This window comes from Ostrea edulis, chromosome 1 (genome assembly GCF_947568905.1).
Source record: "Ostrea edulis chromosome 1, xbOstEdul1.1, whole genome shotgun sequence".
Taxonomy (NCBI): domain Eukaryota; kingdom Metazoa; phylum Mollusca; class Bivalvia; order Ostreida; family Ostreidae; genus Ostrea; species Ostrea edulis.
Genome location: NC_079164.1, coordinates 34934271 through 34951484, shown reverse-complemented (window position 1 = coordinate 34951484; position 17214 = coordinate 34934271). Strand labels below are relative to the sequence as shown.

Below are 17214 nucleotides of genomic sequence, written 5' to 3'. Positions count from 1 at the left end.
AACGCACATCTTACTTTACTGTCCATTTCACAACCAGAATGTCACAGAATTTTTTTGCTATCAATTCAAATGTGACGTCGTCGTATAAAAGATACAGAATCCTCTTGTCACAACCTTGGTAACAAAACAAGGTCTTTTACCGTCAATGTTTACAATTTCAAAAGATCACACGTTGTTTTATTTATGTGCAGGCGCATGAATGATTGACCTACCTAATTTGCATAATTATGAACCTGTGCTACGAGTTCATACCGTTTTTCCGAACCCGTTTTATGAACCTGGGAAAGGTACTGTTGTGTGATAAAATAATATATGGTACTTTTTGCAGAACTTATGAAATTACCAGTGACTTGCACAGTGACCATGACTTCTCAAGCGAGCACATACCCTGTATATACTTCTTAGATCCGATGATAGTAATAGCGAGCGAAGCTCGCGTCGCGACGAGCTCGTTCCATTGATTACGCATTTGAGTCACGTGATTTGCTCGTCATCATCTGAGAAAATGATGAGAATTACCCAAAGTGTTCTGGAAAAATGTCGCCGTCACTGCAGTATCCTTCTGACAGCACCGTAGATGAAATAAATAAATTGCTTGGAAAGTACCACAAACGGTTTTTTTTTAAAATCCAGACAAACTCATACCTTCCAACGCTTTGTTGTTGTTGATAATTAGAGGGGGATCAGGTACCTAGGAGGACTAAACATCCCCTGTTGACTTTTTCAATATCAGGACCGATGACACCCGCCGTCAGTATCTTAATTATGTAAATGGAGTTATACGTAGATAAACTCAGCATGCAAAGAACGGCTTAACAATGGTGGAAAACAAATCAGACAGCATTCAACCTAATGACAGATTGTATTAGATCATCATAACGACCATAGACTTTGCGAATGCTTAAACGAGTAACCGGAAGGGAGAAAATACAATAGTCCGTTGCATTTTCCCTTCCTGTTACAAACAAAAGTATTGAATTTCCTGTAGCATCAACTTAGGCCTGCCTCGGTTTAAAAACTGATCATACGTATAACATGCTCTCACGTATCGAATCAGTTGAGAGACATAAACACCATATGCAGTTGATAATTGAATATTGCTACATGAATATAGAGAATTGACGATGAAGGTGAATACAATTTGTTATAAAGTTGAGTTTGCCTTTAGTGTTAATTTTCCGTAAAACAAAAAATTATGAAACAGATGTGAAAGACTCTGTGGTGTCTTTTATTTCGAGTTCACAGGGATATATCTATATCGAATCAACATATGGATAAAAGTGAACATTGTTAATATAAAACACGTTGTCGATGTATCTAAATATGTCTAGTTGAAGGCCACAGCAAGATATTTCTTCTTCCGGATTGAGCATATTTTATTGTATAATACATACAAACGGATTGGATACAAGTTCTTACAACTTAATAATCCTCTCTGATTTCTTCTTCTCAATTTATGGTTTACAACGAATCAAGAAAGTATACATTAATGCGCTAAATGTAGGTGTAACTTTAAAAATGTTACTGCTGACAATATTCAAGTATTATTTTCATTCTTACAAATTAATTCTTATTGCTCATTTTCATCACAACGGAGTTACTGCTATTTTATCACTTAACGAAACATTAATCAGATAATGCGATGGAAGTACATAGAGTCTGTCTTTGAAATGAATTCAAGTTCTTAAACAACTCCTTTTGGATACAAGAGTTCCACTAAAGATCTTGAATATCGTAATTTCTTCAAAGTCAATTTATCGAGTCATTCACATCGCGGAAATACAAAAGAAAGAAAACGAAGGAAAACAATGGCACAACATTTAACTGTGTATTCGTCGTTTATGGTCGTTAGATAAGTCGCCGCTTCTTTGTGTTTTGCTGACAATCTCAAAAATACAACATCGAATGTATTACGATCATCGGATGTAAGAAAGCTGTATAAAATGGATGCTCCAATTTAACGTGTTTTAACATTTGATACATGGATTATCTCATTGATTCTGACCAAAACAGAACAAAACAAAAGTCGGCAAAAGGGACCATAAATCAAATATCTGGTTGTGTTTGAATTTTCTGGGATGGAATTATCATTGATAGATATTTTCTTAATTTTTTCGTAATACGTTCGAAGTTGTGGGTGGGTTTTTTTTTTTTAGAGTTTGCCATAAAGGCCCGAGAATGTTTGACCGTCCACTAAATATTTCTGTCCAGAAGTGGACTCTCCTGTTTCCTGATTCCATTCATGACGTACACCTTACTATGGAGATTGTTTTGAGAGATGAGGTGGCTGGCTGTCTGTGTGCTCTTGGCGTCCTGTTGGGGAATGACGAAATACTGACATACGTACTGTTTTAATAGATCCCTGAACTGTCGACTCATGGCACAATACAGAACGAAATTAATTGAATTGTTGAATAACGAAATTATGTCAATGGTGTCTCCCAAAAAGGCATATTCGTTCTCAAAGAACGTTTTATCGACGAAACCAATGATAAGTAAAATGCTCTGGGGCAGCGAAGCGATGATGTACATCACAATGATAATTAACAACATGGCGGTTGTCCTGCGATGTTGCCTTAACCGCGAGGTGGCGTGAGCACCGTTAAGGTGTATGGCTCTTCTGGTATTTTCTTGCAAGGAATAAAGGAGGCAACCACCGAATAAAGCAATGAGGAAACAAGGAATCAATTTTCCGATGACAACATATGTCCACATTGAGTACGCATGCGTCAGTGATGGTTTATCGTTGGTCATTGTCGGTTGCATTCGATAGTAAGAGACTGTGTAATTCTCAACGTCATTAAAGCACGTCATACTTTTTATAGAGACAAAACTGTATACCGGGATGTATATAACTATAACCAACAAAAACATTACAAGGACTAGAAAACAAGATTTCTTGGTGTCGATGTTATGGCGTCCAGATCCCATGGATTTAATGTACACATAACGAAAGAACGCCATACACACACCGAGCCAGATGGACACCGTCTGTGTGGTGATTGTAACCATAGCGTAAAAAGCCAGAAATAAAGTCCAACCGTAGGTATATTTATCTACTGTTATGTCAAGGCTGTTTGTGATATAAAAATGGACGCCGAGAGGAATAGACATCACCATAGTAATGAGGTCACTGATAGCAATCCCCGTCAGTATGTTGTTGACAGGTGACCGCATGGATTTGTGTGTGAGGATTGCTATGTTCACTATGTTTGTCGGGACACCAAAACAACCTAAGACTAGAATAAGGTAGCCATGAATCCGATTGACGAAGCACGCATACGCTTGTAGTCCTTCCGGGTCATCACATTGTCTGCTGAGCAGACAGGAAAACGCTGAAGGCGTCATGTTGATATCCGTTGTAGTGTTGATCATCTTCAGACTGCCAAAAGGAGAATTAAAAATGTTATTTATAGTTTTACACCATGATTTACAATAAAATGGTATACAGTAAAGACTGCGAAAATAAGTTGTCCAGCATGAATCATGGCGTCTTACAACATAATTTACCCACATCGTAAATCTTAGTCCGTTAGATTGTCTAGGCAGCTGTGAAATGACATAAATAGGCTTCAAGGTAAGTTATTAAAAGTAGAATGGCGACACCACTTTGTCAACATTGATTTTGAGATTAAGCAAGCAATGACGTATAATTAAAGAACATCTGTTTGATATAAACTAAGAGACAGGTCGCTATTAGATACGGAATCCACCAGATTCGGTAAATTATCCAACGACTTTATCTAAAGCTTTCTATCTACATGTATCTACAAGCTTAAAATAGGATGAAAATGAATGCTAAATTTATGGCATTGTTTCAAGTACCATGAATACAATTCACCGTATGGAATTTAATTTATTCCTATGATTTTTTAAATAAGTTCAAAACAGTGGGGAAAATTTATACAGAGGTATATAGGGAGGGGTAATATATTTCAACTTTTGAACATCATAGGGAATTTTTAAGACCCTTATTTTTATAGGAATTTTATATTTGTATTTATTACAACTAAACTAAGCCAAAAATCTATATCAATCCATGCATCCATTTTTTGTTTGTCCTTAAACGCGTTCCAGAAATGAAAGCTACCCTAATAGACAACCCAAGAAATTACTCATTTAAAAAGATGCACATTATGAAGTAATTCCATCAATGTTCCTGGTATCGCGTTTTATGCGATGTAAAACACAACCAATGTTAAAAGCTTTAAGTACAGAATGGTAGAAACTGCACGAATATTCAAAATCCATTTCGTAATAGATTCACACAAGAGGAAAAATTCTCCAAAGAATAAAAATGGATTGTGGATACTCTTGTTTATGAAACTGTTTTTAATGTATTTGAAAGCAATGTCCCGAATAAGATCCGAACAGTTATTTAATGCCCTGCTGAGAATTGTGTTGGCAGTAAATATTTAGTACTTAAACCGGACGTGCCGGAACAATGCAACTGGAGAAACGAATGTTTTCAGAATTCTTGATTGCTTTTTGCAGAGTAAAACAATAACAATAATTATTTTTTTTCTCATATATCATCGTTTAAATTGACTAAACTGACGTTAAGCTACATTAAATATTCTGACAATACATATGAAAGGTGAAGATACTTGTAACGAACGGTGATCAATCTCATAACTCCTATGAGCAATACAAATTAGAGAGTTGGGCAAACACGGACCTCTGGATCTACCAGAGGTGGGATCAGGTGCCTAGGAGGAGTATTTTAAGAATAGAACATTGTTTACTACTCACGCCACGCTCTCTGCACTGAATATTGAACGCCGACATTAAAAACGTTTAATATTTCGTTATTTATCCACCACTTCACTGTTTTATAGGAATGAGAGTACCAAACCCCCGTATGCGTAACCCGGACGGAGTTTACCCAAGATTGAGCGGAGGTATAAATGTCTAGGTGTTGCATGATTGGCTAATATCAAGAGTGAAATTATTTGGAATTGAAAGAAATATTATAGAGGTTCAAATTAATTGTCAGGATGAAAAATTATCGCACAAAATCGAGAAATGACTGAGGAAATTACCATGGTAGGGGTGTGCTTAAAATGAAGTGTGTAATTTACTGCAGATTGCTATGTGTTGTAAAAAAGTACAAATATGGCCTATAAAAGGCACGGGACCCTATATATTTTTTGTCATTTTTTATCAACACTTGGAATGAACTTTGAAATGTTTGCGGTCATTTGTTTAAAATCGATATAGTTAATTAGTGAGAGGGTCAAAGGTTAACATTGAGGTCTATGGGAAATGAATTGGTACTCTTTTCCCTTTAACTACTAGTGTTATAGATAATTGTATGCACATTTAGATTACCTTAATTCCTACATATAGTGGTATATCATTCATCAAATACACCGCATACGCAAAAATTCCCAACAAAATCTATGTTAGCGACGCATAATTTTAAAAACCTAATTTTTCTCTCTTTTTAAGCGATAGTTTATATATTGTAGAATCGTATACTATTGCCTCGTATTTAGATTTATTTATAAAAAAAGGTTTAACATATTTTCCCACTATTAATGTTTCGAAACATACCTTCAAATATTCATTAAAGCTCCATGCGACGCACAGCTTCAAATGATTCCCTTTGTTGACGTGCATATATACATGTACATGTCTCGAATCGCATATCATTAATAATACATACAAAAATTAACGGGAATCAATTTGATTGGTTACCAAACATGGCCACGTCAACAAACAGAAATCAGGATTTTTTATATCAAACTTTTGAGACAGCGATGCAAGCAGGGGCGTCGGCAAAGGGGCGACAGTCGCCGCCCCAATAATTTTGCAAAAAATTAAAAAAAAATAGAATAGTAAAGAAAAAGGTGAAGTAGGTACCTGGGCCCGACGTGTGTACACAATAATTAAAAATAGGGTATTAAGTATGCTTCATTAATTGATCGATTAATGTTTGGACGCTTTACATTGTACACTACCGCAAGTCGTTAAGTCATTAAACAATTATCAAACAATATAACTGTTACAATATATGAGCTGAATGAGCATGTGAATTAAAGGAAAATACCGAAGATGAATCAAAATTAATGTCTAAAACAACTTTTTGATATTTTTTGTTTACCTTTGTCACATATATTCCTGCATTTTGATTTCAAAAATGGACGGATTAACACGTATTAATCAACCTGCTAATTTTAAATTTCCAAAGCGGTCTTTTGGCAAAAAGAATCCAGAACTACGTTCGTTCAACTCCTCCTGGTTCAAACCATAACCATGGTTGCATTATGACGAGGTACATTGTGTATGTGTATGCGATTATTTTATATGTTTTAATTTATTCCATGATATTTTACAGGTTAATTTAATGAATTAATGAAGTAAATGCATCATTGGTTCATTTACAGTAATTACACTAAAGTCGATATTTCTGAAAATGATATACTGTTTATTTATACATGTATTTAAAAATATTTTCAGGCAAAAGATCTGCCTTTCTGTTTCACTTGCATGGGCGCCGCAAAGGAAGGCAAAATTTATAATTCCAAGGCTGAGGGCAGTTTTATATCTACAGGCTTCAGTAACTGGAAGGATGCCACGTCAAAATTCAGGAAATATCAAGATTCCGACTGCCACAAAGAGTCTCTGGAAGCTACGGATAAAATGGACATATCAGAAGTCGCCGACGAGTTTGTCTCAGCGCGGGATGGACGAGGACTTATTTTTGGACGTTTCTGAACTGTTCAATGAATCAATGTACATTTATATAATTTGATAAAAATGGGTTTAACGTGTTTAACTTGCATACAACTTCCTTGATATTACTTAAGTTATTAAATGTTTGAATTGAAGACAAATATTGCAATTTTTTCAATAGATGGAAAGATATATATTAGGAAAATATGGGGGTGTTGGTGAATATATGTACATACTAGTTAAAATACGTTACCCCCCCCCCCTTTTTTTTTTTAAATCCAGTTCGCCGCCCCAATGTAAAAAACTTGCCGACGCGCCTGGCAAGAATACAACGATATAAGGCTTCAACCGTTCGGAGTTTTTTCAGCGCCGCAAATCGAAGGTTTTTATAATGGGTGATCTGTAGCTCTCTGGTCTGTCCCCATATTTTCCCAAAGAGCTACAGTATTGTCAAGAACATGACAAAGTGCGATTAAATGTACCCGCGTGGATGTTTACCTTCATTATCGTATTCTAATAATATACACTGAGTGGCCAAAAGTATTGCAACAAACATGGCTGACGTCATCACAATGTAAATAACAGCTGCATGGAAAAAACCAACTTTCAATGAAATAAACATTATTTATTTACATTTTTTTCTAGTATTTTGTTGCAAAGTCTTTCTGAATAATAACTTGTCATAGTTTTGAAGATATTGAAGCATGGAAGCTACGGATATATGTTTGAGAGAGGCCATTCCAAATTTTTGTCACTGCAGCCATTAGGTCATCCCGGTTTTTAATATCATCAAACTCACGGGACAGTTTGATTTTGATACAACGCCAGACATTTTCAATGACATTAAGGTCCGAGGACTGTGCAGGCCAGTTGAATTTTGTAATACCGTTTTCTTGTTTCCAAGTATTGGTCTGTCTAGAGGAGTGAGGGTGGAATTATCGTCTTGGAAAATAAATAGCTGATTTCGAAATTTTTTGCTAACAACAGGCCATAAGTGATTATCCAGCAATTCAATATACCTTGCTGAGTTTAGATTTTTATCAACAGGTACACGAACACCAATACCATAATAGGTAATACACCCCTAAAACATACAACTTACTCTCACGGGCGTTATGCGTTGGTTCAGACGGTAAGGTTTCCTCTTCTCGGACGATTTTCTCCACAAACTTACAGAGTTATTTTGTCCAATGACTACCTGTGTTTCGTCTGAGAAAATAACTTTCTACCACTGTTCAGGTTTCCAATGTCTTTTCCTCGGCACCACAAAATTCGGCGTTGTTTGTTGACTTTAGCGATTGTAAGCGTTTTCTGAATTTTGCCCCTCCTGTATCCTTCCTGGTGTAACTTACGACGAACAGTTCTCATGGACACATTTGTACCTTCATTCCTATTAAAAGTTGATGTAATGTCTTGAAGAAATTGTCTTCTATTAGTTTTCAGAATGCGATAAAGTTTCCGATCACCCCTCTCATCTATCACTCGGGGCCTTCCACTCCGGGGATCGTTTTTAACACTTTCTTTTTGACGGAATTTTTTCAAAACTCGTCAAACAGTGCTTCAATGGATTCCCAATGATTCATTAATTTTGTTGTAATTAAATCCCTTTGAATTTAGAATTACAATCCTTTCCTTTACGTCCTTTGACAATTCTCTCTCATTCTTCGACATTGTTTTCATTCGATACCTTACCGGAAATCGTTTGCTACTTTGAATTACAAACGGTTCCCCATATAATTCGTACCCTAGTTAATTCGCATACCTGACATCACGACCCTAACTTACTTTGGTAAGATATAATTTGAAGCGAGTAAAATTGTGATGACGTTAACCATGTTTGTTGCAATACTTTTGGCCACTCAGTGTAGATATAAGACTAGTCATAGCAATATTTTTATGTATATTTCCGTGTCTTTGACATTCAGATATGTTTAATACCTTCTTTATTGTCTTTTGGCATTTTTCGTTTTGGGTGGTGTTAACTGTTGTTATTCAATGATCATACATATGTACGTTAAGCTTTTCATAGCTTTAAATACTGCCCATGCTTCAGCGACAATTGACACGAATCTCCTGATGATAATATATTATTTTGCGACGTCTTTTATGAAAAATAGAGCGCCATCTTATCAGTATTTCACGAGCACGATTCAAAAACATTTTGATAATCTAAAATCTGCAATTCCGTAACCAGGACCTGCGATATGGTTGTAATTGTATGGTGGACAAACTAAATAAATGACTACAGCGAGTTATCAGCTGTGTAAGCAAGGTCTCGAAACGATTTCTTCTCAGACTTCAAATTCAAAGAATCAAAACTAAAATTCGGAGAAAAGTAGTCATTGCCAGTATGAGAAAGAAGAAATCCATGTCATATTCACCAGTCGCACAATTGACCGTTTTCACATATGACACTATTTAAACCATCTATCGGAAATGCAGCCGCAAAACGTCAGCCAGCTTAGACTTAATGCACTTCTGGTTGTAACTTCCTGTTACTCAAAACCCTTCTGCGACGTGATAAAAGCCATTCTGTTCAGAATCATCATGCATGTCAGACCATAACATTCCAACAATTTAAAACGACACGACAGAAGGGGCAAACACAGCGACTGAATATGTAGTAATAGTTGGATTTTTAATGTTCCCGGACAGTAAATTAATTGATTGAAATCAATTAATTTAGAGACCTTTATTTTGTGATGATAAGAACCTGTGTTGTCATAAAAAATATCCCCGATCCTGAATAAGCCTCAAAACAAATACCGGAAATTCGTGTTAGCCAAGTATGCTTGATATTACTGGTTCACGGTAAACATCACCATGCAACATCGAAGCATCTAACTGAAAAATCTATGAGCTAATCAATACTGGAAATAGACCGGCTGCTTCGATCGATAAGCTATATTTCGTATGCTATTTTTTAAGTTTTCTGATTGACTTCATTCTTTATTCTATAGAATACTATATTGACTGTATTGCATTCTGGGTTTAGTAAATCATCTGATAAAAAGACTTCTAAAGACGTAATATTGGATATACTATAAGCTTTTCGTATTCATTTCTCTTATACAGTATAGCGCCCTTCGCATTACATACGGTCAATTTGAGAAAAGAAAAGAAATCATTTAACGATGTGACACTATGATTAGAAGATAGCCGTTATATACTACATTTACAGATCCATGGATATTAATATTTAATTTACAGAAAATCTTTACACATTTACAGTTCCACCGACATTACTGTTAACTTTACAGAAAACCTTTACACTTATAGACAGGGAAGTGATTTAACATACAGCAGCAATTTAAGAACTGTTTTCTTTACATAATATAGGAATAAATTTATAGAGATTTTTATTAGTACTAAGTTAAAATTTGTTGGAAATATAGTTGTTTTAAACTCTCTCTTGTTCAAAACCAATACTACGATTATTGTGCTGCATTACATAAACATATCATTTCTAAGGTGTGAGTGTTCAGACTTGTTACGTTGATTGACAAATGTATTTATTTTATTTGGGATTTTAGTCACTGCGTGTATCCAAAGCGGGTACATGGCAAATACTTTCTTATCCAATAGCAATAGAGCATTCAACGAGTGAGGATCACGTGATGATTATCGTACACGCAATGTTACTTTCTGAAGTGTTGTGACAATAAAGTTTACTGGTAGACTAGATAACAATTTTATCACAAGTGTTATGATGAATTTAGAGTCGTTTAAGTGAATAATAAAAACAATTCCACTGATGTCCATGTAAAACATGTTTATCTATTTCATGGTTTGATTAACAATGATGGTAGATTTGTTATAAATGTGAAATTCGCAGATTGTTAATCCACGTCTCAAATACTTTTAAAAATAGCATTGCCAATGGCTAAATCGTCATGCGCAAAACACATGTATTATTTTGAATTGTGTTGGCAATTTGTGCAAAAGAAAAGGAATCACTAGAGAGTGTTTTGTATGACTGTGAGAATGTTGATTTATTTTCCAAAAAATATACAATCCTGATTTATGGATTTTTAAAAGTTAATATTGTAGTCGGTGAAAAATAACTACTTGGGCAAATGTATATAGAGTAGAAATTCAATTAGCATGTAAAATCAATTATGTTGACGTGGGTAAGAAATGGAAAGTATTTCACAAATCAAAGGGTTTCTTGTCATAGGTTATCTTCCAGAGATTAGCAATTATTGTCTCATACAAGTTATTAATTCAGTAATATTACAATAGTACCTGAGCAATTATTGTATATATGTTATGAAACATGCATTTGATACTTGTACCTATCAAATTAATTTGTATTGTATACATAATATTGTACATAAAAAAGGTGAAGGTGTTGAACATCGATCAATCTCATAACCCCTGTAAGGAATATAAAATTCAGAGTTGGACAAAGACATATCAGAGGTAGAGTCAGGTGCTTAGAAGGAGTAAACATCTCCTGTCGACCGGTCCCACCCGCCGTAAGCCCTATATTTTGATCAGGCATTACCTGTTTAACCCGTTTAAGGATTTAACCCGTTTAAAATGGTAGATAAGATACCATGTGTCCCCTAGTCAGGTGGGATGTAAGGGCATGTTAAAACCCTGAAAGTTACTATGTGAATACATGGTTTTAAAAGGGAAAAGCAGAGAATTCTGATATAGTAAATCGTTATTCTCAGTCTTATTTTGTAGATAAGTACTTTTGTGTCATTATTGGGCATTAAATTTCGTAGGTTCTTCGGTTTACAGTTTTGTTGTTAGATAATTTTCATAAGACTTCCTCTCAGAATAAAATATTGACCTGTGTATGACACTCGGGGCCGTAGTAGTGAAGGATAGCCTTAATGCCTACTGTGACAAAAAACCTCCATTTCTAAAGTCATATCCGAAAGACACGTGACTTATCTATGTTAAATGTCTTTGAAAAGTTTGATTTTGTGCCCTGGATCGAGAATTGAACATAAGACCTCCAGGTTGCGAAGCAAACGATAAATATGAGAAGAATCCACTCTACGTGGAACGTGATCTACATATTTTTATGGTATCAAGAATACCAATGGAACTTGGTAATCAGTGAAAAATGAAACATAGATTTGTCATGTTCGACAATTACGTCGATTTAGTATGGAGAGGGTCGTACCGAACGTAAAAGATTCATCACGATATAAAGTATTCCGAGACATGTCTGATTTTCACCTCAGCTGTAAAACTGGAACGTCATTTAAGATTCGCAGACAGAAATTATTCATTATGAACAACAGCAGATGCTACCCTGGCGTTCTACTTTGAGCTGTCTGTAAAACAATCAGTCTCTGTGGACGGTGGATTAGATACTAAAGAGTGATATTTCGATTTCTACAATCTGCATTGACATTTCCTTTAATTAGATTTTAGGGAGAATTTTTTAAGTAATGAGAATTTAACTAGATCGTAATGTACATTTCACTCATTAACGTTTTCTTTTAATCCGCAGATTGACTTCAGGCTCTTCTCATTCTCTACCATTTGAATGATTTTAGTGGTGTTAGAAAATACATTTGATAGCGGTGTCTCTATTTGTGATGTGAATTCAATTCTATTTTCTTAAATAATACAGCATTCAATGATCAAGAAAGAAATGTTTTATTAGTATTTGTTTCGACATAAGAATTGCTAGCATGTTTCAAAGACGTCCTGAGTCGAAGCTAAAGACAATTGTCTTTGCCAATCCATGTATAACACAATCACTGTCTATTTTAGTTCAGTGCAGTTTAGGAAGGTATTTTTATATTTGTTACACATTTATATGCTTTGTGTATATACGTATGTTTTGTTTATTTTTGTGTATATACGTATGTTTTGTTTATTTTTGTGTATATACGTATGTTTTGTTTATTTTTGTGTATATACGTATGTTTTGTTTATTCTCCTTTAGGCATTTTAATGAAAATGAATTTCTAAAGAGCACTTGTACAACATACTCTTCCTGTTCATTCTATGTTTTTACGGAACCTTCGCTTTTCTACCCCGGCGCCGCGTCAAACCTGAGACTTTTAACTTAGGTAGTGGCTGCTCCTTCGCCAATCACCCGGCATTAGAAGTGAAAGTCACTGGTCTCTCGGATTGGACCTTAAAAACGGAGATGGGCGTTGGTCGTGAGCACCGTGCATAGGCCAAAATTCATGGCACTAGCTTCACCTAAAGCTCATGACGTTTTCACATGTATGAAAAAGTAGTTGAGGGGTGCATAATGCAAGGTGAAGATAACGAACAGTGATCAATAGAAATGTAGATAATTCCATAGCATCGTCATAGGACAGATGACATGATTATCAAATGTACATGAAGCTTATTTAACGTTAAATATATGTCTGAATTAAAATCATAACCCAGCTACCTGAGTATTTTCCCCTATTTGACAAGAATTATTAATCATACCGGTGTCTCTGGATTACTGTATTTATTAATCAATACGTCTGAAACCTTGACTTCATGGAATTCGTTAGTTTTGCTCGATCCTGAACAATCACGTGACGTAACCTACTTTCGAGTACGTGCAAATGTCTCGCGTTGTCCAGGACTTCAAACTTTACCTGATGTAGGCTGTCTATATCAGCATATATATGCTATTCCTTGGTAAAATTAATGATGATTTATAGACATTTCATGGTGACGTCTTTGTATTGGAATAAAGCTGGTGAGCATTAGCGAAGATTGGTTTAAATCGCGCACCAGCAAGTCATAGCAGAAGTATTGTAGTGTATGTATATTCCGCATGAAATAGTTCTAAATCTATAAACCGATAGATTGAATTGAAAATGTTCTTTTTCTTTGGTTGATTGTTGTAACATTACATGCGGCAATGTGTATAATGACTTTGATAGATTGAGATTGACACAGATGCGTGGTGTGTCAAAACTTGCTGATGACCCTGCTGATCACGTGTCCAGGAACAACAGCACCCGACTAGAAGCTATCGTTTAGTGATGCATGCTCCATGGTGGCGTTTACGGAATTTCATTTGTTATTGCACAAACTGTTGTGTGAAATTAGCGATGAGTTTTCAGTATTTTTCATTGCGCTATATCGTTAATAAATATCATATGTTTGTCAGTGAGTAAGCGGCAGGAAATTCCACAAGAAAAAAAAAATAGGCCAGCTGATTGATGGAGTGTCGTATTGCAGTCTTTCACAATAGTCACTGTTACTAAGAATATAAATGTCTTTAATTTGCAAGTACATATCCTAGTTCCGACGAGGCAAAAGGAAGAGTTCTCCCAGTATATTTTCAACGATGTTTCATCCCTTGCAATAAGATCAATAGTAAAGCCATCTTACTCTACATAATTATATGTAATTTTTTCAACGATTTCCTACGAAACAGATTAACCCATATAATTATTAGTTCGAAGCATAATAAAGAAAATTCAAATCACAAAGTAGCAGTTGTTTGATTAATAATCTCCAAATCAAACCATTATCATTGAAAAGGCACTGAGATATATTAGTGTGAAAGCAAAGATTTTAGTGTATCCTGGTGAATTGAACATGTCAACTTCTAAAATATGGATGAAGTCAGGTTAATGTTCCAGTATCCGTGTTTGCATGATTTGTTGCGAGTTCCTGACGTAGAGTGTATATTGTACGTTTTAAATCATGTAGGGTGGATTTCCCCATATGTAGTGTTCGTTATGAGATGTAAATTAATTTCTCTATTACAGTATTATATTGTGGTAAAACATATCTATCTTATTCTATCCAGTTGGTTAATTCTACTAACATTAAGAGGTTATAAATAGGATGAAATGCACCGTCTATAAAGTTTCAGTGGATGTCACATGAAGAGGTTAAAATAGGATGAAATACACCATCTATAAAGTTTCAGTGGATGTCAAACATACATCTGAACTGTCACAAAAGGTAATAGCATACACTATTTATTAAATTTACCTAACATTTATTGCATGTGTATTTTCAGAAAACACAATTAAAACAAGAATTAAGAGTACTTTTGGAAATTGAAGAAGTAATTGCGAAAGTAGCCTACCTTAGATCTACTCGGAAAACTTTATTACAATCCCTCGTACTTCCTCATCGGTTCGTAGCCTAGTTCAATATAGTCCTAAACTATATCACGAGAACAACTGAACAATAAAAATCAATAATTCGGAGACAATTATCCTGAACAGTTGTCACAAGACTGGTAAATAAATTAACCACCCCAAAGGATGGGATATTTAAGGCTAATGGTTTAACGTTACAATGGCGTCCCCACTGACGGTGATAGCTAGGATAGAGACCAAGTCGAGGAAATTCGCGCGATAATCGCGACTAATACATGTACCTCCTCCATCACGATCGGCTACCTTTTGTTATAAATATACTTACATAGAGTGATGCATCAGAAAGATTAGGTATGAAGAATTTTCGTAATGCAACCAAAATTTGTTCACAGTGCCCTAGCCATGGTCTGTTTGATTTTTTTTCACATTTCCGATATTTTTCTCACTACAATTCTCAACAACGATTGGGTCATTTTTTTTTTTCAAACAAACTTCGCACACAAATAAACAAAAATTCAAATTAGATTGATTGTATGAACACGAAGTTACACTGAAATTTACTACTTGAATTCCCATGGTTAAATATGATTGAATCAACATGGACCAACATCGGTATTTGTTTAAAAATTCAGCATTTTAAGCTGTCGACATCGTTACTGGGACAAGAATTAATTCAATAGAGATGCAAAGTCTCACAAGTAATTTAATATTGAAGTCGTTCTCCTCGAGAACAACGAAACAACAGAATGTCACTTTGTTGTGATCGTATCCTCCTGTCGATTCCAGGCAGGACTCAAAGTGGGTGCCCGTCCACTGAGAAAGTAAGGTCTGCACCTTCGCATACTTTTAAACAATCATCTTATAATGAAGGATTTGTTTATGTCACGATTCGGAATAGGGCATATAATTGGCATGCAATGTGGGTATATGTTTTAATTTTTGTGTTATCAAAATGGGTTGTTTTTTCTCTAAGAAAGACCCCAAGACCAACCGTTACTGGACAAAAGTATAGATTATTGGATACCGAATTTAATTTTTTTAAATATCAATTCATTGGGGGGGGGGGATTGAACGAAAATGTTTTTAATCCATTAATTTTTCTACCAATGACGAATTTTGGGAAAGATACACCTTTCATCAAAACAATGTAAGCTTAACTTGAAAATGATATTTTATGTCATTTTCGGGGCCCATTTCAAACTCATTCCACTAATGGTGCTTTCTTCATATGAGAACCGAGCTTTCTTCCAAGGAAAGGTGATTTGTAAAGAGAAAGGGTGGGGTAATTTAAACAATTCTAAATAAATACTCCGTCAATAATTTTTAGCAGTATGTGATACCTCACACTTGAGCCATTGTTATCGGCCGCAGGAGTGGACGATCTATTCGTGGTTGTGTTAAAAAGTGTGCATGGGGAAATGAGAATTGTTTCCTTAGAATTGCATGCATAAAAGTTCTGAATAAAAGCTTTCTATAAATATATGAAATATAAGTCTTAATTACTGTAATCAATACATTTAATTTCTATTCATTATTAAACATTGTTGTCGGCCGCCATTCGTGGTAGTGTTAGAAAGTGCGCATGGTGGGATGTGAATTGTTTGGTTAGAATAATTCTTTATTGATAATATGCATAAAAGTTCTGAATAAAAGCTTTTTAGATACATATGATTATAAGTATTGATTACTGGAATCAATACGTTTCTTATTTATTCATTATCAAACAAATATTATGAAACGACATTTTACAATAAGTACTCCCCGGAACATCGTTGGAAACCCACGGCTGATTACGCATTGTTCCTCTCTTTGTTCCACTGTCATTCCGGGGACATCGTTCCTCTCTCCATCATCCGTGGGTCCATTCATTCCTACTCGCTCGTTCTCATGAATAAATATTTAAAAATATCATCCAATTAAAGTAATCGTTATAGTAACGGAACTCTTCTGTTTTTAAAGGTAGCATCAATTTAACTTTGCTATCACAAGAATTGTATACCGAAATTGGGCTGAAAGCGTCTTGTTGATTGGACAAATTCGCTCAGGGTATACGATGAGCGCCCAATCAAATTACCTCATTAATTATTCATGAGAACGAGCGAGTAGGAATGAATGGCAACGCACGGGTGATGGAGAGAGGAACGAAGCGTAATCAGCCGTGGGTTTCCGACGATGTCCGCGGAATGGAAGTGTATAAAATATAGAAACAACTTATTACGAATTTCCAGATATTATTAAATATATGATAAGAACAATTTATTGTGGCTTGAATATACTACAGCTGCAAATATGTATTTATATGCGTATGTGTATACTTTAGTTTGGTTATTGCTTTGTTTAAAATCAGTCTAGTGCAAATCAGAGTTGCAGACATGCACAGTATAGCCAGTCCAGCTACATGTAAGAATATTGCCATTATTATCACGTGACATAGATACGGGCTATGTCTTTCCATTGCATTCTCTGTATAATCTGTACGACACATAATGGGCAC

The 17214-nt window shown here is 35.2% G+C and overlaps 1 protein-coding gene across 2 annotated transcripts in view; it reads right to left on the bottom strand.

Moving 5' to 3' along the window:
• Positions 1-1207: 1207 nt before the first annotated feature.
• LOC125658442 (G-protein coupled receptor dmsr-1-like) overlaps positions 1208-17214 on the bottom strand; it is a 40273-nt gene continuing 24266 nt past the window's right edge. The window contains exons 1-2 of one of the 2 annotated variants that reach the window (XM_048889718.2): positions 14705-14834; positions 1208-3382 (exon numbers count right to left, since the gene is read on the bottom strand). In XM_048889718.2, the coding sequence (XP_048745675.1) occupies positions 2194-3375 (1182 nt within the window). In that variant the 5' untranslated portion in view covers positions 3376-3382; positions 14705-14834 and the 3' untranslated portion in view covers positions 1208-2193. Of the gene's footprint in view, positions 3383-14704; positions 14835-17214 lie in introns of those variants that run through there. The other variant, XM_048889711.2, reaches the window with a different exon arrangement.